General features: G+C 54.6%; 3 protein-coding genes across 5 annotated transcripts; all 3 read right to left on the reverse strand.

The window, feature by feature from the left end:
* Nucleotides 1-6,699: 6,699 nt before the first annotated feature.
* EFNA2 (ephrin A2) lies at nucleotides 6,700-15,286 on the reverse strand (the record flags this gene model as incomplete). The annotated part of the gene is made up of 4 exons (XM_080935499.1): nucleotides 6,700-6,821; nucleotides 7,022-7,087; nucleotides 8,138-8,451; nucleotides 15,159-15,286. 4 exons carry the CDS (start codon nucleotides 15,284-15,286, stop codon nucleotides 6,700-6,702), a joined length of 630 nt encoding a protein of 209 aa, XP_080791625.1.
* A 4,291-nt stretch (nucleotides 15,287-19,577) lies between these two features.
* Nucleotides 19,578-21,259, reverse strand: FAM174C (family with sequence similarity 174 member C; the record flags this gene model as incomplete). 2 transcript variants are annotated; one of them, XM_080935513.1, is made up of 3 exons in its annotated part: nucleotides 21,050-21,259; nucleotides 20,283-20,399; nucleotides 19,578-19,828 (listed from the first exon to the last, which is right to left on the reverse strand). In XM_080935513.1, coding segments are annotated over exons 1-3 (324 nt in total). In that variant the 5' UTR covers nucleotides 21,256-21,259. The 2 variants fall into 2 exon arrangements, with proteins under 2 accessions (XP_080791639.1, XP_080791638.1); XM_080935512.1 differs by lacking the exon at nucleotides 19,578-19,828 and having other exon boundaries at nucleotides 20,279-20,399.
* A 178-nt stretch (nucleotides 21,260-21,437) lies between these two features.
* Nucleotides 21,438-26,161, reverse strand: CIRBP (cold inducible RNA binding protein). Of its 2 annotated transcripts, XR_013975494.1 has the most exons (8): nucleotides 26,084-26,161; nucleotides 24,237-24,345; nucleotides 24,048-24,154; nucleotides 23,830-23,968; nucleotides 23,663-23,744; nucleotides 23,411-23,481; nucleotides 21,688-21,795; nucleotides 21,438-21,577 (listed from the first exon to the last, which is right to left on the reverse strand). XR_013975494.1 is itself a non-coding variant. In XM_080935502.1 (7 exons), exons 2-7 carry the CDS (start codon nucleotides 24,337-24,339, stop codon nucleotides 23,180-23,182), a joined length of 519 nt encoding a protein of 172 aa, XP_080791628.1. In that variant the 5' UTR covers nucleotides 24,340-24,345; nucleotides 26,084-26,161; the 3' UTR covers nucleotides 22,540-23,179. The 2 variants fall into 2 exon arrangements, 1 of the variants encoding a protein (XP_080791628.1); XM_080935502.1 differs by lacking the exons at nucleotides 21,438-21,577; nucleotides 21,688-21,795 and adding an exon at nucleotides 22,540-23,196.
* Nucleotides 26,162-27,721: the final 1,560 nt, after the last annotated feature.

The raw sequence follows: 27,721 nt of genomic DNA on the forward strand, positions 1-27,721 counted from the left end.
CAAAACAACAACAAACAACAACAAACTAATAAAAGGAAAAGAAAAACCCACACCAAGCACCCCCTCCAGGCTTTCTCCGTGCAGAGCAGTCCCGGCATTCCGTCTGACCATCCTGCCCCACCCCAGCTGTGGGTAAAGGTACCCCTACAGTAGCTCTCCTCTGCCACAGTTCCCACGGGGCCCTGAGGCTCACAACCATCCCTCTTTAGGTAGCGAACTCAATACCCAACCTAACAAGCAGTGACAGTTTTTACACTATCAAAATATCGGGGAAGAACACAATGGCTCCAAGGAAACCGGACACTGATGGGCCACAGAGACTTAACTGGGGTACAGGGACGCTGAGATTAGAGCTCCCCGAGACCCCCTGCTGCTCTGTAAGGTCTTGCTGGTCCAGCTTGGGTTCCTTGGATGCTACACACTTGAGGCTGAGAGACCTACCCCTCACCAAAACTCCTTTTTGGGAGCCGAGGGAAGGATGACCAACAAAAAGAACAGCCCCTGGCTGCCTTAGAGAAGGCATTTTCGGAGGGACACTCCCCCCACACACACACTCTGGGCCTCAGTTTCCCCAGCTACAGAACTAGCATTTTCAATGAGAAAATGGATCACTCTGTCCGAAGCCCTCCAGAGCTCCCCCCTCCAGCGGCTAATCCCCCCAGCCTGCACCTTGGTTTCCCTCCCAAGCCCTAATCCCGGGATTGGCCAGGCCATTTACATTGTATGGGGTTTTCAGAAAAGATTCACTGGGCCCCAGAGCGGCCCTCTCTGGAGATTAGCTGATCCCTAATTGAAAAATCCCCTTCTGCCCTCTGCCCCTCTCTGTGGAGCTGAGAGGAGGACCCTGCGGTTGTGTGGAGGCCCCGAGGGGCCTCCTTGGGTCTGGGCAAGCAAAGGGAACAGACTGCAGCATCCCCTGAGGGCCGGTGGCCTGCCTGACGCCCCTCCCCCCAGAACCTCACACCCAGAATCAGGGGTTCTGAGCCCACGGAGCTCACTCTGGCCCCTCTGCATTCATCCCAGGTCCCTGGCAGGGAGGAGGAAGGACAGGTGTGGGAAGGTTGGCCAAGTAGAATGGGGACAGCTGAGGAATGAGAGTGAGTTACATCTCCCTGTCCTCGCATGCTGTCCCAATGTTCACTGCCGGGTCCCCAACCAGGCAACTTAATTCTGCCTGTCACCAGGATATGGGCCCGGGTTATTTATCTAGTGTATATATGTATTTTAATTTAAAGATCTGCCAGCCAGCACCGCTGGCTCCCGCAGAGCCCCCCCTGCCTCCCTCATCCAAGAAAGGCCTTGCCTGCTACCAGCCCTGTCCCTGGCCTTCCGATGGGGGAGGGGACAATGGAAAATGTAAAGCCTTTAACCATGTCCAACTGAGAGGGGAGCAGTTGACTCAGAGTCTCCCCCATAATGCTCCTTTAGATACTTAGCAAGTGTTTCCCGAGGGTGGCCGATTCTGTGTGAGATACAGGGATGCCTGAGTTGGGGTCTGACTCCTCAGCTCACAAAAGAACCCTCCATGTTCTCAACCACATCCTGAATACCAAAATGGAACTGCTAGATGGGCAGGGACTTAGTCCGCGGTGGGTGGTAAGAAAGGTTCTGGAAACCATGCTTCAGTCCCTGAAGGTGCCGCCTCTGTCTGAATGTCACTGGCCCTGTCTGTCCTCGGTTTCCCCTTGTAGCCACAGACATGGCTGCCGAGCCTCAGTCCTGCTCATGTGCGATAGATGACATTAATATTGCCCTGGTGTGTGGGGATCATCGTTCACACAGGGCTGGAGGAAGTGACAAATGGGCTGGGCTGTGGCATTGGCTGGGGGGTGGTCATGGAGCCAACAGTGGGACAGGCACAGGCCCAACCCTGCCAGGACCAGGGTCCCCAAAGTTGCCAGACTCCCTGTAGGGTCCCTTCCCACACTTGGCTCCAGCTTCCATATCTGTGGGAGAAAGGACCCTTGGGGTCTGTCCCATGTGAGTGATCCAAACTGGATCTATCCTGCAGAGCCCAGAGGCCAGGCAAGCTGGACTCCCCATTGACTGGGGTCTCCAGGGACCTACCCACCATCATGAACAGGGTTCTCACATGGAGCCTGTGGATGAGTTTTTCCTGAGGCAATTATGCAGTTGATCTAGACTGTGGTACAGATGGGTAAACTGAGGCCCAGCAGGAAAAGCAGCCATCTCTTTTCCTGGGCAAAGAGGCTGAGCCCACTGAGCATCACTGTTTTCTGTTCAGTTCTGGGTTGGTTTGGTCTGGTTTGTGAGACAAGGTTTCTCTGTGTAGCACTGGCTGGTCTGGATCTTGCTCTGTAGACCAGGCTGGTCTCAAACTCAGAGACCTGCCTGCCTTCTCAGTGCTGGGATTGAAGGGGTGCTGGAAGAGTCTCTTATCCCCAGGTGTCAGGCCCACTCTATGGGAGCAGGGTTGGGTACACTTTAGCCCCCTAAATACACAGATGGAGAAAGAAGAGCAGGGAGCCCCAGTGCAGGGAGGGACCCTGAGTGTGTTCTGGCTTCATCCTGCTCCAGCTTTGTCCACCCCAAGATCTCTCTGCTCACCTCCATGTTCCTGTTCCCATCCTATTGACCTGTGAGGCCCAAGCAAGGTCTCAGTTTCTCCATCTGCACAGACTGCAGGGCATCTCTGCTGCCCAGCCTTCCTCCTGTTGGCCATACTGCACATAAGGCTGACCAAACCTTTCCTCCTAGATCTGGGCCTCAACTTACCATGGATGGGGTTAGGACCCTTCTTAGGGGGTCCAGGTCCAGTCCCTTCCTCTCTTAGGACTGGTCTTGAGCCTGTAAGTGTGGAGGGTGCAGGTAGGGGAGCCCAGAACAGGGATTCTGACCCTACTCAGTCAAAGGGGGTCCGAGGCCTGCAGGACCTATTGAGCAGCCTGGTCCCCAGCCTGTCCACCTCCTGCCCTGGGCTCAGTAAAAATAGAAACACTTGTCTATGTCCTCTGTACAGCAGGGGTGGCTTGTGGGAGAACCCTGGAGGGCTAGGGGTGCAGTTCTCTTCCAGCACCTGCAGGGGCTCCAGAAGGCCTCTGACCCCAAGACTGATCACCCAAGCCCCAACCCCTTAGAGACCTCTCTATCCCATTCCGGACCTCACATCTCCCTGCAGAAGCCACACCCCTCCCACCCAGCACTTGCTTCCAAGCCCCGCCCCGCCCGGCCACACCCCTACCCTCAATGATGGCTTACTATCTGCACCTGAGACCAGCACTCTCTGACGGGAAACTGAGGGTTAGCAATCTGAAGCGCCAGGTCTGTAGGTGTCCCCACAGCCACGCAGAGTGTCCACTGTCGAGATTCATGGTTCCCTAATGGCTTCAGATTGTGTCTGGGTGGCCCCTGTAGCTCAGCACAATGGAATAGCCCCAGATGCTGGAATTAGAGGCCAGGTGCCAAGATGGAGGAGAGGCCCCATTGTGTCTGCAGGATAGTGCTTATGTGGAAGGGCTCTGACCTGACCATGAGAAACTAAATGGTTTTTAATTAAATTCATATTTTTATTTATTTGCTTTATAAGAGAGATGCATTTTTACCTATTCATTTAACTTTTTAATTTTTTTTATTGCAAAGGTTGGTTTTTTTTTTTTTAAACGGGAGATCTCACTCTGTAGTCAAGGTTGGTCTCAAACTCACTGCCTCAGCCTCTCCAGTACAACTTGTAATTAGTGCTCTTTTTTCTTTCTCTTTGATCATGCAGCTTTACCTGCATAAATACATACAACATTTTTTCAGTCAATGGACATCGATTGAGGGCTCACTGTGTAGCAAATGTATTCTGGGTGGCAGGAAGGAATGAAGACAGCCCTGGATCCTTACCCTCAGGGCAAAGGGTCTAAAGATAAAAAGAAAAGAAAAGAAAAATCCACACAAAGAAGATTTAGTTATATAAGAAAAAAAAAAAAAAAAAAACAACAACCAAAAAACCCAAGCTGGGCGTGGCACACACCTCACATCCCAAGCACCGGGAAGAGGACCATAGGAGGATCTGGAGTTCAGTGTCATCCTGGGCTACATAGCAAGGACAGCCTCCTGTACCCAAGGCCTTGTTTCAAAGAAAAAAAGAAACAAAGACACAAAGGATAGAATAAAGAAAGGAAGGAAGAAAAAAAGGAAAGAAGGACAGAATGAAAGAAGAAAGAAAGCATAAATACAGAGTAATAAAAATTTAAAAAAAAGAAAGAAAGGAAGGAAGGAAGAAAGAAAGAAAAGAAAGAAAGAAAGAAAGAAAGAAAGAAAGAAAGAAAGAAAGAAAGAAAGAAAGGCGGGTGTGGCGTTCGCTTGGGGGCTGGGGGGCTGGGGGGCTGCGAGGAGGTAGATGCTGTCCTTTTATCTGGAACATGGGAGAGCCGACGAGGCCGCCCTCAGGGTCCCGGGGGACCTCGAGCCCTGCTGTCCCCCAAGCCACCACCCCCTGTCCATGGCGGCTACCGAGGCGGCAGTAAAAGGCTGCGGGAGAGAGATTGCTTCTCTCTGAAACCTTCAGGTGGAAAAGACAAAGACGCGGGACCAGCATACCGATGCCGTCGCGCTCCGCCTGTGTGGGGTGCGAGGGTAGGGGCGCCCCGGGGCGGGCGGAAGGACAGGGGGACAGGCCTTGAGTCCCGGGCCTCGGACACCAGCACCGGCCCCGGATGGACAGCGACACACTGCGTCCGCGTCCCCAGCTGGGTCATGGCTTTTGCACGGACTCGGCAGCCTGCGCTTGGGTCCTCGATGCCAGCGAGCTCTTCTCCACTCTCCAGGGTCTCGCTCTGTAGCCCAGGCTGGCCAGGAACGCAGACATCCCCCAGCCTCTGTCTCTGGAGCACTGGTTCGTTGGCAGTGTTGCTCCGGGGTCCTCTCTGAGCCTCGCATTCGTCCTCGGTGCAGCGGGGCCTCCCCAAGGCCACGTCCGCCGTCGGTCCGCCCCCGTGGGCAGCACCGGCCGCGCTGCGGACACAAGGTCCTTTGTACGGTCCGCGGCCTCATTAGGAAGCGTCCCCCGTTGCAGGGCCCAGCGCGGCTGAATTAATGCGCTGGGAGCGTCGCCTCCGCTGTGCTGGCGCTGCTGGTGACACGCGAGCGAGCAGAGACCGCCAGGGCCCCAGGCTGCCGTCCCAGGCTTGTCGTCGGGTCACCGTGGACCCCAGGTCTCTCTCCCTCAGAGACAGCCCTCGCACCCGAGTCAGATCGGGAAACTGAGTCTCAGAAATGTCCATTTGTTGTGCATTCGCCTGTGCGGGTGTGAGCACGAAGGTCAGAGGCGACCTCGGTGTCAGTCTCGTTTCTCACGGGCTGTCTTTTGTTTGCCGGCGTACGCGCGCCACCGCTGGCCCGAGCAGCCTCAGCCGCCATTGCCACCAAGCCGCGGTGACAAGCCGGCCATCAAGCCCGACTATCCCCGTAAGGAACCGTGAGAGCGGACAGGAAACAGGCGGGCCTGGTGGCAGCCTGGGGACTCCCTGGAACTCCCCCACTCTGTCAGAAATCTAGCGCACCCTTAACAGAGAGAACCACGCGTTACAGTTTGTCCATTTTATTATAAAAAAATACAGACTTCAAAGCTGATTGTGATGAGGGGTCCGGGCCACCCGACCCCCGCCCCTACAAAAGCCCCAGCCTCCCCTCGCCATGACGGCCATTCACAATATATATTTATATAGAATATATAGAAAACAGAGTGAGGAAACGTAGGTAGAAATCCGAGATCCATAGAAACGTGTGGTGCGGCCAGCTTCCCCGGTCCTGTGCCTTCTGTGTTTTTGGTAGGTAGCTCCCCTTCCTTTCCACTCCTGTACTTTTTTTTTTTTAATTTTAATTTTTTTCTTACAAACATTACTAGGTCACATGATCAAGGGGGGGGGGCTCCAATGGACCAAAAAAAAAAAAAAAAGTTTATTGCGAAAGTGTTGCTTCTATCCTAAAAAGTCCATCCTACTCCCTCCACTAAAATAAAAGACCCTTTGAATTGAAGGTCGGGAAAAAAAATTTTTTTAAAGAACTTCCATTCTGTCCTTAAGAATACATTAAAGTAAATCACAGTATACACTTGCTGGTTTCTATTTACAGAAATAAAGACTTCCCGGCTGGCCCTGGAGATGTTGTGCCGGGTGGGGTGGGGGCGGGGAGTGGGGTGGATGGCAAGGGCTAAAGGTTTTTCTGAGATGATGAGACAGTGGCTAGAAGAAGAGGGGGGAATGACACCCCCAGAGTCCCAGTGAGGGACTGGCACCATGCACCCTTTCTGGCTCAGGCTCGCCAGGCCTGAGGGACCCAAGGCAAGTCCTTAGTGGGCTCCATCCGGACCCAAATAATAGGACACAGAAGAAAGGAGCAGCTGGAGGTTCCAGGAAGGTCAGAGATGGCTCTACCTCACCCCTGTGGCTTGTTCCCTTCCCAACGTCACCAGCAATATCAGGGAATAAATTAATTAAAAGAGAAACCTTGAGTCTTTCTGACCATAATCAAACAACTCTGGGCGGCCCTGGCAAAAGTGGCTCAGCCTGGGTCTCCTCCTCAGGCATTGGGACCCCACGTTGCATCCCAGGGACGGGGGGGATGGCCTCCTCCGGCGGGACAGCACCATGAAAGAGAAGCAGCAAGGAGTTTGTCTCGGAGGTGGCCGTGGCAGGTCAGGGGGCGAAGGTCAAGGGATCCAGGTGGGACTCACTGGTGCTCTCCAGTCTGACACTAGGATCCCAGTAGGGACCACAGCACAGGGACGGTGATGAGGAAGAGGTGGCGGCCACCCAGACCACTGCAGGAGCTGTTACTGGTAAAGATGGGCTCTGGAGCCTCATACAGGGTCTCATCTGTAGGACAAAAGAGGAAAGGCTGTTAGCCGGCCCAGGCTATGCACTCTCAAAGGTCCCCCGAGCTTGCTCATGCACGCATGTGTGTATGTGTGTGTGCACTTGTGCGGTAGTCCCTGACCCCTAGTTCTTTGGATAACTCATGGGGTCAAAGGGAGGGTGAGGAGACCCGGGACCTTACCACACCCTGAGACACTTACTGGTTGGACGCACGTAAACTTTCAGACGCAGGCAGGGTCTGTCCACGAGGTTGGGAGGTGTGGCAGCTGGAAAAGAAGGGACAACATGCTGGAGGCTGTATGCTCCTTTCTCCACATTGCTGGCCTTACCCATAAAGCAAGCTCCTAACCATATGTTAAAACCCCAAACACAGTGCCCTATGTTTTCTGTGTGTCTCTTCCACGTTTCCTTCATCTAAACCTTTCTCCAAAGTCTGAGTTACGTCTCAGACCAACCAGCCTAAACCCTGGCAGGACAGGGTAGGATCATTTATTTACTTACTCAGATTGATCTGAGACAGAATCTCTTTATATAGCCCCGGTTGTCCTGGGACACTCTGTAGACCAGGCTTGAAAGTCAGAGATCCCCTTGCCCCTGCCTCCCAAGAGCTGGGATCAAAGGCCCGCACCCCTATGCCTAACCTAAGGTAAAGTTTTAAGCAAAATAAAATAAAACAAATTAGGCACTGAGGGGGTGGCTCGGTGGGTACAGCAACTGCTGAGCAAGCACTGAGACCCGAGTTCAGATCCCAGCGTACCCAGGAAAACTGCCTGAGGGGCCTACACCCTCATGACTGCAGAGCCGAGGAGGCAGACACAGGGTTTGACCGGGGCTCACTGAGCAAACTGGCTCAGGGTCAGTAAGAGACCCTGAGGACAAAGGCAGAGAGCAGAGGACAGTCGGCGCAGCCTCCGGGCTCCACCCACCTGGACACTAGGTTAGCTTGTATATACACAAACGCCCGGGCATGCACGTGCTGCTCCAGCAGAGGGGAGGGCACGGCGAGTTCAAGGTTCTCCTGGGTTCTGTGTGGAGTCTGAGGCCAGCCTGGACTACAGGAGGGAGACCTGGAGCCCAGGGACCAACCCCCGGTGCAGGGACAATACCACACGGTCCGTCAGCCTCCCCCACCTGTCCCCCATGCCAGGACTGGAAGATTAGAATGCGCAAAATAAAAATAGCGCCCGTTACAGAGAATAGAAAAAATCATACTTATTATCATCTTTCTGGGATTCCCATCTTACCAAATATTTTTTCTCATATTCTAGGATTTCATTTTAAATACCTCCTGGAGGGGGCTAGCCTGGGGTACTCACAGATGTAGTAGTACTCATGGCCCGGCCGGAACTCAAAGCCTAGGGAAAAGGGGGTGAAGAGTTGGAACTTCTCGGAGAACTTGAGGGGTCCCCCGGGCGCTGCGGGCCGGTTGCATTCCCAACGCTTGAAGCCGCGCTGCCGGTGGTCACAGGAGGCGTGGCCCTCGCCGTTTACCATGTACAGGATGTAGCGTTCCATGCGCTCAGCTGGGGGCAGCGGCGCCCCGTAGTGCGGGCAGTAGATGTCCAGGTAGTCATTGATGCTGACCTCCACGGTGTAACCACCGCCATCACCTACAGCGCTCACCTGAAACCTGCCAGGGAGAGTCAGTCAGCACAAGATGGACCTGAGGTCCACACCCATCCACACAGCCCAGAGTACACCCCACTCTCCTTTCTCAGCCTGCCATGGGGCCAAACCATCTTGGAGGTAGCTGGGGATCAAGTCAACCTTCCATGCTGTGTGGCTCTGGTGAGTTTGTTGCCCTCTCTGTGCACTGTTTAGTAAGAGAATATCTCAAAACCCAGGCTGGCTCTGAAATCCGTAAAGTATCAGAGAACGACCTTGAACTACTTGTTTTCCTGCCTTTGGGGATGACACTGGTGCACCTCGAAATCTTTCTCTCCAACAGGTTCCCTGACTTATGGCCGTCACACATGCACACATACCCCCAGTCACGGGGGTGGCCCGGTTGTCCCCCAGCTGTCCTCTGGGGGGGGACAGGTCTGACCTAGCTTCGTCTTAGAGGACAGAGGTTGGCCTGCCAGGTTGGACTGCTTCCCCTTCCATCTCTGCCTCAGGCTAAGGCAGCAGGAACCCTCAGATCTCTCCAAGTGTCCCCCGGGTCCCTGTCATGTAAACGCAGGCCGAGGGGGGCAGAGGGGGGTCCTGTGAGAATGTTTATTAGCATATAAAAGCCTAGTAGCTGGGAGTGGGGGGCTGCCAGAGGCTCCTTTACCTCCCTGGTCAGCTGGGGAAACTGAGGCCTGGCTCCTTGCAAAGGGGATGGGCTTCCTGGTTCACTGTTCACTGCACAGCATAGCAGCGCCTGAGGAACATGGGGTTCAAGGTCATTCTCAGCTACATATTGAGGCCAGCCTGGGCTACATGAGACCCTGTCAAAACAACAGCAGTAAGTGCGTTCTTGCTGGTCACTGGTCCACGCACCGCAGCCCATGAGGTGTGAGCAGAGGCTGGGTGCGGAGTGGACATCGTGGCTCACGTGTGGGTACCTTTAGGATTGAGGGGGGGGCGGGCTAGGCGCTGTTGGCATTTAGTCTAGGCTCCACCTCACAGTTACCTGGCAACAGCCAGGTGTGCCTGACTCACCATAAAAGGGGCTGCTTGCCCCCTCCTCGCTGCTCTCTTGCTTTCTGTCCTCTCGCCCCTTCCCCTCCCCCGTCTCTCTTCACCTGCTCATGGTCGGCCTCTACTCCTTTTCTCTGCCTTTCTCTGTCTCTACTTCCTCAACTCCCCTCCCACGTCCTGAATAGACTCTGTTCCATACTACACCTTTCCTACACCTTCGTGTGGCTGGTCCCTCAGGGGGAACGGATGTCTCAGCATGGGCCCTCAGAGGTGCCCTTCCCCCACACCTGGATGCACCTCCATACGTACTCCTTCTCTCTGTATCTTTTTATAAAACACGACAGGCGTGCCCACAGTCTTGTCTCTATAAGGGACAGCACACCGGTGACAGTTCCTGCCCTGTCAGCTCAGCCGTTTCCTGTCAGCCCCAATGTGCACGGTCACCAGTGGATGGTTCTGGAGACTGGGTCTCCCTGACCTGTGTGGCCAGCGAGTAGTCGGCTCCCACCCACCGCAGACTCCTTGCCCGGATGCTGGGATCAAACCGGGTTCTCGTGTTTGCAGGGCAGGCAGCTCACCACTGGGCAGCCCTGCCTCACCCCTGGCTGTGTGTGTGCACGAGTCTGTCTGTCTGTCTGCACATTTGTGAATGTGATTCTCTCAGCCACGCTCACAGACAGCATTGGTGTTACAGATGCACACAGTTATGCTCGCCTCTTCCATGAGCTCGGGATTTGAACTTGTGTCTTCCTGTTTGCACAGCAAGCCCTCTTACCCTCTCGGTGTCCCCAGTACCTGGCCGTTCAAAGATCACAGAACTACAGACACTGGTTGGCAGCGGACCACTGCCAAGGCCTGCCAGGCTCACGGTATCCCCGAACCCACAGCCAGCTTTTCTAAATAGAAACCAGACCCCCAGACCTGGAGGCCCAACTGTTCATCTTTCCACACCAACACGACATGACCCATGGTCTCCAGGCTGGGACTCCTCCAGACAGTGTGTCTTCTGTTCACCTTGCTCCATAGTGCTGTTCACATTTCAGGACCTTTGCATGTGCCCAGAACAGCCCTTAAACACACACAGACACACACACACACAGACACACACACACACACAGACACACACACACACACAGACACACACACACACAGACACACACACACACACAGACACACACACACACAGACACACACACACACACACACACAGACACACACACACAGACACACACACACACACACACACAGACACACACACACACACACACAGACACACAGACACACACAGACACACACACACACAGACACACACACACACACAGACACACACACACACACACACAGACACACATACACACACACAGACACACATACACACACACAGACACACACACACAGACACACACACACACAGACACACACACACACACACAGACACACACACACACACACACACACACAGACATGTACCATTATCCAGTTATTCTCTGTGTCCTGATCTATGACTGTGGCCAACCCAGACCCTGTATTCAGTGGTGCTCAATCGGTGCTTGCTGTTTGAATAGGAGAATTTCATAAATGCTGAGGGTTGGGGGCCTTTGGGATTAGTAGGGAACAGTTCCAGGGCGGGAGGGTTGAGGGAGGACCCTGGAGGCATCCCTACCCACCACACACTGCAGTGACAAATGGGTCACTTTCTTTTTCTTTCTCTCTTTGGTTCTAAAACTGTACTGGCCACACAGTGCTGGTGATCCCGGTTCCAGGCAGGCAGGTGACTCAGGAGCCAGTACCTGACTCTTGATCCGGGTGCTGCCGGCAAGAGAATCCCAGAGGCCCAGGGGCGGGGAATGCATCCCTAAAACAACCTCCTCAGAAGCAAAACAGAGGAGCAAGCAGATGGAGACAATTCTCACTAAGGGGCTAATGACCGACTTGAGGAGAGGCCCTGGTCCCTGTATCCACTCCTTGGTCATGGGGCAATCTGATTACCTGTGACCTGAAGCCCAGGGGGAACTGTGGCCACCAACGTTCACTCTGGACATAACCACACAAGGAGAGATGAGAGTGAGGACGCTGGACAGTGTCTCTTCCATGAGAGACATGACAGAGAAACCCACGAGCTGACTGTCAGACCCTTAAGGACAGGGTGCTGGAAGGCAGTGACAGCCCGTGGATGGCGTATGAGAGACTAGGGGTCAAATCCGAATAAGAAATAGGGAGGTCCTGGGCCCCACATAGCCCAATAGCCCAGGCTAGCCACTAACTCATCATAGCTGAGGATAACCTTAAATTCTTGATTCTCCGGCCTCCACTTGCCAAGTGTTGGTATGACAGGCCTTTGCCACTGTGCCTGCTTTGTGTGGCACTGTGGAGGAATGAGCCAAGAGCTTTGCGCTGTGATTGCTCTTCCCACTGCACCCAGCCCTGGACCTTCCCACCCACCCACCCCTCCATCCATCTTAGGGCAGGGTTTCATATTGCTCAGGCTTAACTGAAACTCACATCAATCCTCCTGCCTCAGCCTCCTGTCCACTTGGCAGATGACTCCTTCCGGCTCTTCCGTTACAGAGAGCATTTGTCTTATCCCTGTCTGCAGCCTCCATTTCCCTCCGAACACCTGAGCATCCATACAGGCTCTTAATAGCTCTGCCTCTCCCCTGAGGTCCACCACGCACAACGTCCTCAGAACCCCAAATCCTCAGGTGCCTGCCCACCGCTGAGCCCCCTAATCTTGGAGGACAATCTCTTGTGAAACACAAAGAGGAGCTCGTGGCCAGGTTCCTTGCCACAAACCACACAGTCATGAACACCCATGGCACAGACTTGCACATGCATGTCACATGCAGATCTGCGGATGCAGCACCTTACTCTATGCACACAGGCTTTCTTGCCTGGGAAGGGCATTATCTTCCTATTCAGATGTCTCGGTGGTGACACCGTACTGCCTGAGGGTCTCCTGGCATGGGACTGCATAGCCTGGCCAAGCTCAGCAATGTCTCAGAGGAACAGCACCTGGAGACAACGGCCTCTCATGCAATGTCAGCCTTCCATCCTCATGACCTGTCTGATGTAAGAGTAGAACCTGGGAAGGCCACTTCTGTGGATGGCCCTGTGGCCTTGGGAGGGCAGAGCTGTCCCCGTACCAGCCCTCTGCACAAACCACATAGCCATGACCACACATTGGGTGCGGCTTCGCACATGCGTGTCACATGCAGAACTGCGGGTACACCTCTAATCTAAGCGCACACGCTTTCTTATAGAATCACACACACACACACACACACACACACACACACACAATCACCCCAGCTTGAGCTGCTGTGTCACAAAGTCTGCAGCAGCCGGCTCCATGCAGACACCCATCCTGGGTTCCCCCGGAGTTGTGGATGAGAGCAGCCGCAGACCACTGCAGACTCCGTGAACACAGGTGCATGAGCTGCTGGGCAGAAGCCACACTAGCCGCAGCTGGATGGTCAGTACGGTCAGGGACGTCCTGGTCAGTACTGACAAGCAGGAGACAGCAGGGAAGAAGTCTAGGGACCCACAGAGGTCAGGACCGCGTGCCTGCTGAGCTGCTAAGACAGACCTGGGCTGGGCTTTCAAGGGGTGCCAGGCAGGTGGATGTAGGGCTCCATCGACAAGACCTGTTGTAGATGTCCACCCTTCTCTGCAGAGCCATCACCACTGGGAAATGCATAATCACCAGGCTCTGGGCAGCTGTGGCTGGCCAGGTGTCAGAGAACGTGGCTGGGGTGTGTGTGCTTATGTGTGTATGTGTGTGCGTGCACACACACACATGTGCCCCTCCTGGTTGTGCGGGCAGTGCGCCTACCTGGATGTGGGCATCTGGAACAAGCCCACCCTCCCTCACTGCTGTTCACAGTGTTGTTTGTGTATGGCCCATACTCAGGCGCAGGGTCCCAGCATTCCCCATGTTTTACGTTACCCCATCTTGCTGCTCACCAGGCTGGGATTTCGATCCTACCAGCACCCAGACTGTATTCTGATACTGGGTCCCCTTGGACGCTAACCTGGAATCTTCCCTGTATTACCCACCCACGAGCACCCAATGTAGCTTAAGACAGCAGCCCCCACCCATGTGCCATGCCAATGCCAATGTCACGCGTTAAGCTGTGATATAGTGGCCATTTGTTCTCAGACCCCCACTGTGGGGTGCCCAGCAGGGTCACCCACAGAAAGAAACCCAAGGAAGAAAAAAGGACCCAAGATGTGCCTAGCAGTCTGTCCTCTCAGGCAGCCTGTCTAGACACACAGACACACAGCAACAGGAGGTGGCAAACCTGAGAGCCTAAGCTGGACCCTACAGCCCCGCGTCCCCATGGCAAGTAAGGCCACTGGGGCAGCTATGACCCCCTTCCTTCTTCCCCATATCCCCTCCCTCCATCCTCTGTGTTTTTTCCAGACAAAGGACAGGCCACAGTGGGGACAGAGACTCCGAAAGCTAAAACTTAGCCCAAGGAAGTGCATCTCACCCTGCTCCCTGCACAGGGCCACTGAGTGTTAATCAAACCCACATGTGACCAGCATAGCTGGCGGCCGTGGGGGTGGGAGCCACTGAGTGGTGGTCCTGCCAGATTGCTGAGAGGACCTGGGGTCCCTGCCCTAAGCCCAAAGGAGCCGAGCCCACAGTTCTGCCTTTAATGGTAGGGGACAGAGACCTCCCATGCCCATGGAGAGACACTGCTGGCTCTTGTGCCATAGCTTGCCTCAAAGACCAGCTTTTGTGCAACTTTCTGTTGATGGATTGGGGGGGGGCAGCTTGGCTGATTCATCGACTAAGTTACTCAATGGCCAGCCTCGGACACATGGCCAGCCTTGGACACATGGGGAACTCTCGTCCATTCTGCACCCAAGGCTCGGAAACCCCAAAGTCTATCTTCCAAGAAATCTCCCAGTATGCGGCCACCTCTGAGACCTTTCAATGACCCAGAAGGTTCTATGCTTTCCAGAATGTGGTCACTGGCCGTAAACTTTTCGCCTACAACGGTGGCTTCTGCTGTGTCCCCTGACTGTACCCAGTGCCTAACAGGGTTTGACCCACAGGGTGCCGCCGGACAGGAACAGGCAGGGCCCCGGTGCCTTGCTGGGTGTGGCAGGCTGGGCACTCGGCCACCAGGGTCTTTAGCCCTAGCTCCAGTTCTCTGGGCATGACCTTGAGGCAGCCCCTCCTGGCTTACTGCACCTCAGTTTCCCCAGCAGCTAAAAAAGTGAAAAATGATACGTCCAGGCTGCACCCCTTAAACTGACCTCCCTCTCTTTGGTGCCTGGGATCCCCTATAAAGTGTCTGGGGGGATTGGAGCACTCCTTGGAGTGAACACAGGGTTAGAAAGGGGATGTCGTAACTTCCCCAAGTTCATCTTAGGAACCAAAGACAGGACTCTCCACGGTACCTTCCCCAAAGAGCCATGTCCGGGGATTCCTTGGGTGTAAGGAAAATCCCCAGGGATCCTTACCAAACCCTCAGCCCTCCAGGGTGCTCCCTCCTCCAAGAGGCCAGGGGTTCAAGGGTGTCCCCCGTGTAAGTCCAGCGAAGGAACTCCAGCATCTGAGGGTGCGAAGGGCTTCCCCCGAAGTCCAGGAGCCCTGGGGAAAATACTAGGCACCCCTGAAGTTCAGGAGGAGGTTGGTGCGCTGCTATCCCTAGGGCTGGGGCCTCTTGGGGTTCCCGGGGTTCCCCCCATCCAGCTCACCTGGGGTTGCTGCGGTTCCAGTAGACTGCGTAGCGGTCAGCATTGGCGCGGGCCGGGTCCTCGTTGCGCGCACGCAGCGGCAGCAGCAGCAGCAGCAGCGGCAGCAGCGGGCGCTGCGCGGGCGCCATGGCCCCGGTGCTGCCGCCGCGCTCGCACCCTCGCTCTCCAGCCGCCGCCTGGCCCCGCCGTCTCCGCCTCCGCCTCCGCCGCGGAGCGGGCGGAGCGCCGCGCGCTTGGAGATCCGCCGCCCCGCCTCTGCGCGCGGCCCCCGCCGTAGACCGCGGGCACAGAGAAACCAGGCGGCGGCGGCGGCCGCGGCGCGGGACAGAGGCCCTAGAGGTGCACTGCGCAAGGCGCTCTCCCGGGTTCCCCGGGCGCGGGGGCTCCCCTCGCCTTTGTCCCCGCTGAAGCGTCTTGGAGGGTCGCGGGCGCCCCCTCCCGCCGCGCCCCGGACCCTCCAAGCCTCAGCCCGGGCCCCGCCCCGGCCAGACTCGCGCAGACTCTGCCGCGGATCCCCAGGGTCCCGCCCTAGCCTCCCGCAACGGGAAGGGGACCCCCAGATCGCTACGCTGGGGGGAGGGGGGAGCCCTCTGCGGCCCCGCCCCGTGCGGATTGTAGTGAAGGGTTGCCTGCACCGTGCCAGGCATCTCAGTACTTAGGAGGCTGAGGCAGGAGGATTGACGCGAGTTCCAGGCCATCCTAGGCTACAGAGTAAAATCTGGTCTGGGAAAACAAGTAAGTCATAAGCCAGTTGTGGTGGTGCACACCTGCCCTCCCAGCACTCGGGAGACAGAAGGAGCAAACATTCAAGGTCATCCTCAGCTACCTAGAGAATTCGAAGCCAACCTGAGCTACATGTGCATCCGAAAAGAACTAAAGTTCCAAGTCACCCTTTCCTAGCTTTCCATCCTCCACAACTGTACATCCCTGAGGCCTTTGGGAGTCACTTCAGGAACTCTGGGAACCACCTCCAACCCTAGCAGGTTTAAGAATGCTCCAGGAGGAAAGGCACACCCAGATTAGAGCTGTGTGAACCAGATGGGTTTGATGTTTTGTTTTTCATGTGCTGGGTCTTGTGCTTCCTTGGTCAGGAACCCCAGAGTTGGATTTTATAATGTCCTTCTGAGCCTGAACTGGGAGAAACTAAAGATAGACAGTATTACTATTACCTGGGACCTACGAGGCCAGGATGGTACTGTAGAACTCAGAGATGTGGCTGGCCTTCTATGACAAGCTACACACACACACACACACACACACACACGCACGCACGCACGCACGCACGCACGCACGCACGCACGCACGCACGCACGCACGCGCGCGCGCACATACATACATGCACACATGCTCCCCTAACCCCCAATCTCACCACTGAAAAACGTCTTCTCTATAGACCCTGCCTCTTTCAGTACCAGCTTTACTCAGGGATCTGTACTTGTCTGTCAAGAGTGTCCTGGGATTTCTGGGGCAGGCCCTGGTGGCACCACATGTCTAAGCATTCTGCCCATAAAAATGAATGTTGGGGAGCCTGCCCTTTCGGGACATGAGCACCACTTTTGGATGGGGAGGGCAACCAAGATGGTAGTCCCTTCTACTAGACTGGACCTGTTAGGTTCTCAATCACCAGGGCCAGCCACAAGGACACCTAGCAAGGAGGCCACATCCCCAGGCCTCATTTGCATGCTGGGGCCACCGAGTTGAGAGCTGCCTGCCGCCAGTGGATTTGAGCAGAAAGCTTTGCCTTCTGTTCTTGTCTGTTGTCTCAAGGTCAGATCCAGAGCGAGGACAGGAACAAAGGCGGCTGTCCCCCACTCTACCTCCCGAGCCCGCCTGTCACTCCTGAGGACACACAGATGAGGGGAGAGCAGGGCCTCAGAAGGCCTTTTGTTCCAGGGAGTCCTGTCTGACCACCATAGTGACATCCCCAGGCATCCTGCCCCAGCCATGGGGTCAGTGGTCGCTGAAAATCACACCCTGCCTTAGAGATAGTCAGAGGTCGGGGCCTACCATGGAGAGAAGCATCAGTGAAGGTCAGGAGTTACCAAGGTCAAGGGTGGCTTCAGATACATCAGGTGAGACCTGCTCTGGGCTGTCTAGGTTCTTCATCCGATCCGAACCACACTGTGAGGGGCTTTTGGGGCCCTGGGCCAGTCTGCACTCATCAACCCTGGCTGGTCACCCATGCCCCACCACCTGCCACTCTGGTACACAGGGCAAGGCCTCGGGCTCCTGATCTCAGTGTCTGGTGGCTTTCCAGCCATCAAAGGCCACATTGCCAGCCAGGAGGCTAAAAATATACAGAGAGGAATTTCTCATTACAGAATAAATTATACCAAATTGCCCACCTGAGCTGAGATAGGACTGGGCAGTCGGGGGTTGGGGTTAGGGGTGGGCTATGGACCCCACAAGTGCTCCTGTCTAGCTTGCCACCTGCAGAGTAAGGACAGGATGGATACTTGCCCAACTCAAGCAATAGGCACCCACTGCGGCTCAAAGAAATAATCTTTGTGTTCCTGACAAGCAGAACCCCAGGACTGATTCCTCTGTCCCTCCCTCCCATCTTCCCTCTCTTTTCAATGTAAGCACCCTCCCTCCCCCTCCCTCTTCTATACTCTCCCACCACTTGTCCCCTCCCCCCATTCTCTTGCCTGTCATCTTTCTTTCCCCTCATACCCAAGGAGCAGACTAGGCCTTGACCACAAGCCCATCTTCCCACAACTAGAACTGCCCAAGTCCCAGCCGACTGTCCCCTGCAACCCCAGTGCCTGCCCAGGCCCCCTGTTGGGAGAAGCTAATGCTAGCCTGAGCTCTGCAGAGTAACTCAGGGTACCCCGGCCTGCCTTCCCCGATGGAGCTCCATGCATGTGGGGGCCAAAGCTGTCAACTCTTGCCTTCCAAGGAAGATATGAAGTGTGTGACATGCACCTGTTCCCATGTCCCCAGTGGAGCAACTGATGGCTAGCTATGGTGAGGACCCACCACAAGGCCTGGTTTGCTCACAGTTTGGGGGAGTTTTTTTATTTTTCTAGTATTGTGGTGTGGCAGACAGAAGACAGTTTATGGGAGTCAGTGTTCTTCAACAATGTGGCTCCAGAGATCAAACCGAGGCTTGGTAGCAAGTGGCTTCACCTGCTAATCCTTTCTGTGGCAGCAGCATTTTGAGTTCAAGCTCCTGGACCTGCTGTATTATGTGTGCTGGTGCCGGGAGCCACCCCAGGTGCGCACATCACTCCTGGGCACTCAAGGTCTGGCCAGGGCCCAAGGCCTTCTATCTTGACTGACAGGCCCTTCTCCTAGCTTTCAGCTGTGCAGAGCACTGGCTAATAGTGCATTAACCTTGATGGAAATGCCAATTATCCACGCTAATGCCAGGGTGCAGTGACTGCTGACAGGCAGAGGGCGGCGGGGCTACTCTCTCTGCGAGCAGAGGCAGGGCTGGGGGCTGGAGGCTGTCCTGGCCTCATTGGACTAAACACCCTGCCTTTTGGAGCTCCTGCAATAGCTGAGCTGTGGGACTAGGGACACATTGAGTATGGGGGACTAAAACCAGGCAGAACCTCCCAGCAGGCACAACACAAAGATGTGGAGTGACCAACTGGGCACAGGACCCCCCCAGAGCTGTGACTCATGAGCTCTGGATTCCCCTGAGCACAGGTTGGGGATTCGGACCGCAAAGGCTTTCTGCAGGCAGCACCCCAGGCAGAGTAGAGACTCAGCCACTAAAGGGGTCAGAGTCATACAGCATGGGCCAGCCTCTCATTCACACCTAGCCAGACACCATCACTCCTATTTAGTAGGCTTAGCCAGCCTTAGGGACCTGCTCAGACCAGCTGGAGTATCAGTGGGTCTGGAAGTGGATGAAGACTGGCTACCCATAGGGCAGAAGCTGGACAAGGGGTTCAGATTATGAGGGTTCTGAAAGTGGAGCAATAGAGGGGCTGGAGACCTATTCCTAGAGTAACTGGTGGTGGTGGTGGGGAATCCTGGGAGGCAGGCTAGGTGGTATGTGGCTGCCACCTGGTGGCAATGAGTTGTTATGACCAGGCAGAGTCAGGACTGAACACTGAGGAAAACTGAGATTATGGCCTCAGACTGCAAGTGACTTAGGCATCCCTGTCCCTCTTCCCTGAACCTGAGAACCAGAAAGGGAGGTGACTGGCTAATTCTGAGCTACAGCCTATACACTCCTGGGAAATTCTACAATAAGTGCCTATACGATGAGCCAAGGTGTCACAGCCGGAGCCCTGGAACAAGTTTGAAGAATAAATAGGTCTCTCTAGGGACAGTGACATGAACAAGGAGAGCCTTGTTATAGGCAGTCAGGGGTGATACCTTCACTTTAACAGGACACCTGAGTGTGTCATCAAGGGGGAGGTTTCAAATAAGCTACAAAGCCCCTGCTTCATTTATTGTTCCCAAAGCGGCAGAAATGTGCAGAGAGACCAAGGTCTGGTGCCTCACACCTTGTCATAGGGTGGCCTTGCCCTTAGAGAAGGCAGGCTGGCCTTGGGGGCCTCAAGTCTGTGGGCTCCTCTCAACGAGGTCTCTACGCTGTCCTGGCCCATGCAGCCTTCCAGGGTCTGTGCAGGTTCCCTCCAGGCTGACACCAGAGCTCACTGAACTCCATGTCCTTTCTTGTCCTTGAAGCCTGTCCATCTCCATCTCAGCATCTGCACAGGGAGGAACAGAACACAAGGGATTGAGCAGAGGCTGGATGGGACCTCCTTCCAACTCAGCCCAGCCTGCAGGTCTACCAGATAGAGACCCAGAAGATGCTAAAGCTGGTGTCCACCTCCCTCAGGGCTATTGGAAAGCCAGATCTAGTGTCTACTGCGGTCCTGGCTCTATATCAGCCACCACCAGGACAGGACAATCAGCCAGTGTCAGAACGCCAGTGAAGTACTTCCATCTCCACTGCAGGTCTGCTCTGCCATCTGTAGTGCCACATTTCCTATGTGGCCCTCAGCCGGGCCAGTCTCCTCCAGTGTGTATCTATTAGAGCTACCAACCCCCTACTGACACTCCCAGCCCTTCACTGGGGTATTCTACCACTGAGGTAGACCCTGAACCCTTTTAGAGACATGGTCCCTTTCTAGTTTGTCTCAGTGATGAAGTCCTTCCTACCATCTCAGATTCCTGGTTTCAAAGACAGTCTCTTCCTCGCTGTCCTGAGAGGTCATCTCTTCGTGCTCCTCTGTGTTGGTCAGGAGCCCATACCTCCTCCGTTGTGGTTTCTTGAGTCTGCAGGGCACAAACACCCTCAGAGGCTACTTCAGCACTGGTAACATCAAGTCCATGAGACTCACAAGGTGATTCCCCTCACCCCCAAAGCATCTGCCCAATGTAAATCATTTCCTTGTAAGAACTACAAGAACAACTCTGGGCATAGTGAAAGGACGTAGGGACATGAATATTATTGGGTGGGCTTGCCAGCCACATCTTCCTAATTAAAGCACAAGGCACTATCATAGCAGCTAAGAAAAACACGGAAGATGAAAGGCTTTCTTTTTTTTTTTTTTGAGTCAGGGTCTTGAAGTACAGGCTGACCCTTCTGATCATTCTGCCTCCATTTTCCAGGTGTTGAGATGACAGGTGTAATTAGCACGCAGTGCTAGGGATGGCACCCAGGGCTTTGCGCATATTAGGCAAAACTTTTATCCACTGAGCTTTAGCCAGAAAAAGAATTTCCGCAGTTTTGGCACACCTGTCACCACAGCACTGGGGAGGCTGCGGTAGGATGACCATACTGAGGTCGTTGCCCACCCAGGTCAGCCTTAAAACCACACAAGTGTCAGGAATAAGAGCTAGTCGGAAGCCTGTATCACGTGCCCTTCCCTCCAATTCCCTCCCCCTCATGACTCACTAGATGCTGATTGGACGCGCTAACGCACCTAAAAGCCCGGATGAGGAAGTAAAGCGAGATCAGGCCGCAGAGCCCAGTGATTACGTAGAACAAGCGAAGCATCGCGGAGCCCGTGTCCGGGAGACCCTGGCTTGTGTAGTTATAAGGGTTGGTCGTCAAGCTGGAATTTTCAACGGAACCCGAGGTGGCGCATCGGAGTTGTAGCAGCAGCAGTAGCAGCATGCGTCGCGCCATGCCGGAGCTGAGGCGGAAGTGCGCACAGCCCCGCCCCGCCCACAATGCCCCGCGCATTGCCAGGGTTGCTCATTTTAGCGCTGGATTATGGAGATGGGTGGGCACTAAGACTCCTCCCCGCTGCGCCCTAGTTACCCCCAATCCCTGCCACGTCTCGGACCCAAGGCACACAGTCGGGGGTTCTGGGTCACAGCCCTTTATTCAGGCAATCCCCCCCTCAGCCCCAGCAACGTTCTGTCCCAGCGACCACGCCAGCCCAGCTTCGTTTTGTTCCCACAGGAAGCCTGCATCGCCCACGAGCCGGTGCCAGCTCAGGAATTGCCTGGAAAGAAGCAGAAGAGATTGATCAGGAAAAGCTCAGTCCAGCCTCTGGGGGTTGGGGAATCCCGAATCCTCTCAGTACGAACCCAGCCCCTGACCTCGGGCACTCACCGAGCCAACTGTGTGCAGTCTATATGGCTCCTGATCCAGTGGAACCCTCTAGGACCCAGAGACCGGCCACAGCCATCCTTCCATGGCTCAGGTTGGCTCCCCTTCATCCTGCCAAACAAAGGCGTGTGACCCTGGCATTCTCCTGGGCCTGCAGCGCCCTCCTGCCTCCCTGCTCCCATCCCCACCATGGTTCATCCCAATGTGGCCATGCCCAGGGCGGCAGCGCCCTTGTGCTGCTAGCCTCGAGCAGAGCCCGGCTCTATCCCGCTCAACAGCCTCACGGACTCTGGGCAAAAACTAAAGGCAGCAGCGATTGTCAAGCAAGGAACAAAAACATTCCCACAAAGACGGAGTGTCCGGTGTCTCTGGGCGGCCGTGGGAAGACTGGCAGGAGGTACAACCAATTTGACTTGGATTTTCAGGAAGCAAAGGTCAACCCCAAGCCTAAGTTTCTGTCCAATTGAGCTATAAACCGGAGGGATGCGACACGAGCGCGAGCGAAAGTGTTACCTCGAGGCACAGGCCAGCTGCACAGAGTTAGCGGGGGAGCAGCGGGCGAGTCTCGGAGGGTCTGTGGCTCGCGTCTGTCCCCGGAGGGCTGCGGCTTCGGAGGCTAGCAGAGAATGCCTGGAACTGGCGGGGCGCAGCCGCTAGGCAGCCTCACTGGCCCTGCCTGCACCCGGCCCTGCACTGGCCCAGGCTTCTGCCGCCCCGCTGCCACTCAGCAATGCCCACTCCCATCCCCACTCGGCTGCTTCTTGCCTCCCGCACTGCCCTGCCTTCCTAGCTGCTCTGCTGGCCACGGAGCCGCAGCTCAGTGTCGGCAACGAAAGGGAAATGGTCAGAGCGAGATTCATTTCACACGGTCTTTTAATCGGCTTCGTGAAGCCAAAGAAACTGCGTACAAGAATTCCTTAGCCACTGTGAATACAACATCGATGCATGTCTTCGGTAAAAAAGGACAATATAAATAAACATTATGCTCCCCACGGCCTTGAGACATGTGCTCAATGGGCAGGACCTGCTGCGTTCTGCAACAGGGCTGGGGAGTTGGAGGGCCATGGCTTGCTCAAATTGAGTCCATTCCATCTCAGAAGGGGTGGGGCACTTCATGGGCGACCACACCCCCCCAAAAAAAAAGGAGAGAGAGAGAGAGAGAGAAAAAAAAACCCTACAACCAAAAAACTTGAAAAAACGAGTAAGCCGAACCCACACAACCCGACAATTTAGAAAAAAACAGAAACCCATGGCTCATGGTAAACAGCAAAATCTGAAGTGCTTTCCAAAATGTTTTTAAGAATACTTAAAAACAGACAGCGCTTCCTTAAAAACAGGTCTAGTCTCGAGGCCATCTCAGTCAGAAGCAGGCTGCTGATGGGACAGAACCGAAAGGACTACAAAAGTGGTAACAAGGTGCTCACTACACAACGTTCAGCGAAGCTCCCCCATCTTAATAACAGCCATGGAAGGACGATCTGGACGCAGAGGGCTTTTACTCGTTGTGTGTAGCTGAGGACAGAAGCGGGACAGTGTAAAGTCACTGGAGCTTGTGCTCCGCCCGCGCACGTGGGAGATGGCACAGGGATTCATGCACCTCCAGCCCTATCCTGTACGGCAGGCCTGGTAGCTGCGCCCCAGGCTAAGCAGCTTAAGAAGCTCTGAGGACACGAGTTCACGAGCCCAACCACAGCCACTCAGGTGGCATCCTTGGAGCCAGACTTACCATAACTGTCATAGCTGTCTCTGTAGGACCCGCCTGAGTTCCGATAACCATAGCTGCCACCCTGACTCCGGCTGTGGAAGGACACACATGGACACCCCAGCTCAGCCCCATACTAGGCGTAGTTGGCAAGAGTGGTTGTTTAGCAGAAAACCAAACCAAACCACCTGCACTACTCTGCCTGGTGCACCTCCCTCTGCTCACAAGTTAGGCCCAGCTGAGGCTGAGCCTCCTTGAGGCTGCCATCTGGCTCACCTGGCATAGTAGTCCCTGGAGCCTCCATAACCCCCACTCCGGGACTCAAAGCGGCCACCTCCATAGCCCCGGTCTCCTCCTCCTGTAGATGACATAGAGAACAGACAGGGAGTCCCCAACCCTGCTGTAGTCCCACCACCAGCTGCCCAAGGCATCTGAGAACTCACCTCTGGAGAACCCTCGGCCTCGGCTTCGTCCCCCACGAAAGAAGCCCCGGCCTCCAGCAGAGCCACCCCGGTATCCTCGGGACCGGTTGTCAGAAGACTTGCCAGCCTGGTCAACTCGGATCTGCCGCCCGTCTACAGACTGCAGGACAAAGGGAGGGTCACTGTGCCCCATTCCACACCAGACCGATGCAAACTAAATTAGCTGATCTGATCCTCACCTTCCCATTCATAGCCATCATGGCATCCTTAGCGTCATCAATATTTTCAAAGGTGACAAACCCGAAGCCTCGGGATCGCTGGGTCTCCCTGTCCTTCACCACCACCACTGCAGGAGAGAGACATTAGATCTGCTCAGTCTGCCATCTCCCTTGTGCCCAAGCCGAACAGTGCTCCCGTCCCAGCCTCACCTTCGGAGATCTGTCCATACTTGGAGAAGACCTGCTCCAGTGCCTGCTCATTGGTGTCGAAGCTGAGCCCTCCCACGAAAAGCTTGCCTTCATCTGATGCCATGGCAGCCTGTGCACACACCATAGATGTTTGTTTTGCCTTAACCACCACCCTTCCAGAAACTGAAGCCAGATAGCATATTCTTAGCCTTTCTAAAAAAAGACTAATCTATTTATGTGTATTGGTGTTTTGTCTACATGTATTTCTGTGAGACTGTCCTGTCTTGGGAGTTTGTTATGAGCTGTTATGTGGGTACTGGGAATTGAACCTGGGTCTCTGGCAGGCAGTGTTCTCAAACACTGAGCTAACTCTTCAGCCCCCAAACTCTTTGCCTTTAAAACAATTTTGAGACAGGGCCTCCCTTTATAGTCCAGGATAGTCTTCTACATAGGTGTAAGTGCTAGGATGAGGCAAGTCACTGAAAGCTTCCCTACTCGTGTATCTATAACAGTGACCCATAGCTCGGCATGCTGGCACACACCTCTGATCCCAACACTTGGGAGACAGAGGCAGGTGAGTTTGAGGCCAGCCTGGTCTGCAAAGAGAGTCCAGGATAGCCAGGGCTACACAGAGAAACCCTCTCAGGGAAAAAGTGAACCATGGCTTTACTGGAAAATCTCAGCCTCAAGTGGGGTCTCACAACTTTTATCCAGTCATTCAAGCCATTGTGGTGCAATATGAGAGACTTTCAAAACAAACGTCCTGCTCTAGCAAGTCCAAAACCCTCCTGGGCTACATGCTGTCTCAAAAACAGAGGGAACTCTTCTGCTTTTATGATCCCAAACCCATATGGAAGACTTTGTCATATAACTAAGGCTTAGTTTATTAACTAACCTTAATGATGGTTCTAGGGTTTGATACTCTAGTACCTTTCCTGCAGTGGCCCTTTACACCTGGCCAAAGAACCAAAAGGTTAGGATCACCCAACCAGAAAGCATGCTAGAAGTTTCTTCACTTTGCAAGTGTGTGGTTGCAGACACAATAGCGACTTCCTATCCTCACTAGCAGAGTTGTTAGGCCAGAGAAGCTTCATTACTGAAATACGCTTTTAGGGTACTGTCAGGAGGTGTGACAATTATGGGATGCACAGCTAACCAAGGGACTAGGGATGTTTTTATGTGGACTCATAGGAGAGAGGAAGTTGGCCCAAGAGGCGTGTCTATCAAAAGGGGCGTGGCATTTTAAAAAGTCATTACTGTCTAGGGACAACCAGGACCCAAACATTTGGAAGTCCACTATACTACTACTGAACCGGTCTACCTGGGGGGCAACAAACTTGGGACGAAAAAGGGCAACATTCAAAACTACATGTGCTTTTTTTTCCCCACGTGGAAACACAAGGGAAGAGAAAAACAGAGGTAGAGCCAGTTGGAATAAAAGGGTCGCACGCGAAACAGCTCCACATCTGCAGACAACAGGATTTTGAAGATAGTCGCGCCCCGCCCCCGGAGCAGCGCATGCGCCACGCGCGCACCCTGCGCCATTCCATCCGGGCACTCGGCAGTCCCGCCATTTCGCCAGCGAAGCTTCTCAAAGCTTCGCGGCGGCCATTTTACAAAAAAAAAAAAAAAAAAAAAAAAAAGCCCACCACTAAAGTCGGCATCGGCCCGGGGGTGACGCGCGGTGGAGGACGCCCTCTGAGAACACTGAGGCCCCGGTGTCCCGCTGCCCGCCCCGGCGGGGCGGACTCCAACCCGGGCCCGCCCCCAAGTCCCAGGGGCGTGCCGCTGCGGCTCCGCCTCGCCCGAGAGTCACAGGCCGCCCGCCGCCCCGGGCCCCTCAGAGCCGGTGCCGCCAGGGCCCTCACCGCTGAGTCGGGCAGGTCCCTGACGCGGGCGGGAAGACAGTGCACCACTCACACCCAAGCTTCCTAACGCGCGAGTGCGAGGGGGCGCGCCTGAGTCCGCTTGATATACCCCACCCCTGGAGCCACGCCTCTGTACCCGCCCACCACCTCGTGCTGACCAATAGGACGCCTCAAATTTGGCAGCTGCGCCTCGGTGGAGGGGCGGGACTCCGTTGGCTTCTCCCGTGCCCGCGCGGAGGCGCTGAGTGTTTTGATTGGCTGGAATGTGTTCAGGCCGCATTGTCCCGCCCGCTAGCGACTAGAAGGCGGGGACGGCCCGTTTAGAGGTGGAGCTGACCCACTTCCGTGTTCACGGCCCGTTTTGTCCTGCGGTGAGGAACAAAGAGCTCCAAGACACTGCTTTTAAAGAGCTTCTGCTATCTCAATGGGACTTCCAAATATGGCTCCAACCTTGACTCACCGACTTAAACATTTCTTCGGTTCCCCCCCCCTTTTAATATTTTATTACACTTATTTAGCTGAAGCGCGTTTGTGAAGCCAGAAGACAATTTTCTGGAGTCTCTTTCCATCATGTAGGTCCTAAGGATCATACTTAGGATTAGCCGCAAACACCTTTATCCAATGAGTCATGTCGCTCGCCCCTCTTCTCCATCCCTGCCCATGAAACCAAAACGAATTACCTACCCTAGTCCAAAAGGACCTCCCAGTACAACTGATGCCTGACAGTTCTCTGGACCCCAAGGGTACTCCATAAGACTAGCCCTAACATTTTCACCCCAGTACTAACCACAATGTCAATATTCCCTTCTCCAGGTTTGCTGCAGCACCTCTCCTGCACCCAACTCAGTTTGCCTACAAATCTCCACCTGCTGTATAAATACCATTTGAATCTGATTTCTGCCCATCCCCAACTGGGCATACATTCCCACATCATACAGCTGGTAGAACACGTTCCTACGGTTTTCTACGTGTGAGTCACGCCCCCTAGCCCCTCACTGCTGGATTCTAAGCAGGCACTAAAACTCAGCTACATCCTTAGCCTTCTTAAACACACGCGGCGTGGACACACACACACCACACAGAGAGAGAGAGAACAAAATAAAAAGTATATTTAATTTTATGGGTGTTTTGCCTATCTAGTGCTGACAGAGGCCAGAAGAGTGTGCTGGGTCCTCTGCATACAGAGTTACACAGCTGTGAACCTCTGTGTGGCTGAGCGTTGAACCCAGGTTCTCTGCAAAAGCAACTGGTGCTCTTTAAAACTAGGCCATTTTTGTTCTTTGAGGCAACCTAAGTTTCTCCATCCTTGAACTCTGGAGCCTCACCTCCCTAGCAGCTGGGATAAGAGACCCTCTCGGCTCCAGGCTGTTTTCACCTCCCTCCACCATGGTTTTGAGAATCATGAACCCTGAGACGCCTTTGTAAGGATCCTAACCCCCAAGTAAGGCAGGTCACCTCTCACTTCAATGCCTTCTGTTCAATATACTGCCTGAGGAACCAGCCAGTGCAGATTTCTCCCTAGAGATTAATGATAGGAAAGCCACACTCAGCACTGCCCCTTGGAGAGAGCACAGTCTGGTGACATTGAGGACTGAGACATCCCAACCCTGCTCCAAACCCCAGACTCAATGACCCTCA

The sequence above is a fragment of the Micromys minutus genome, assembly GCF_963924665.1.
Source record: "Micromys minutus genome assembly, chromosome: 22".
In the NCBI taxonomy this organism is placed as follows: domain Eukaryota; kingdom Metazoa; phylum Chordata; class Mammalia; order Rodentia; family Muridae; genus Micromys; species Micromys minutus.

Coding starts and splice junctions, on each gene's coding strand:
- CIRBP (XM_080935502.1), bottom strand. CDS start 24,339: ATGGCATCAGATGAAGGCAAGCTTTTCGTGGGAGGGCTCAGCTTCGAC. Junction 24,155..24,236: donor GTATGGACAGATCTCCGAAG/GTGAGGCTGGGA, acceptor TCTCTCCTGCAG/TGGTGGTGGTGAAGGACAGG. Junction 23,745..23,829: donor AGGCCGAGGGTTCTCCAGAG/GTGAGTTCTCAG, acceptor TGTCATCTACAG/GAGGAGGAGACCGGGGCTAT.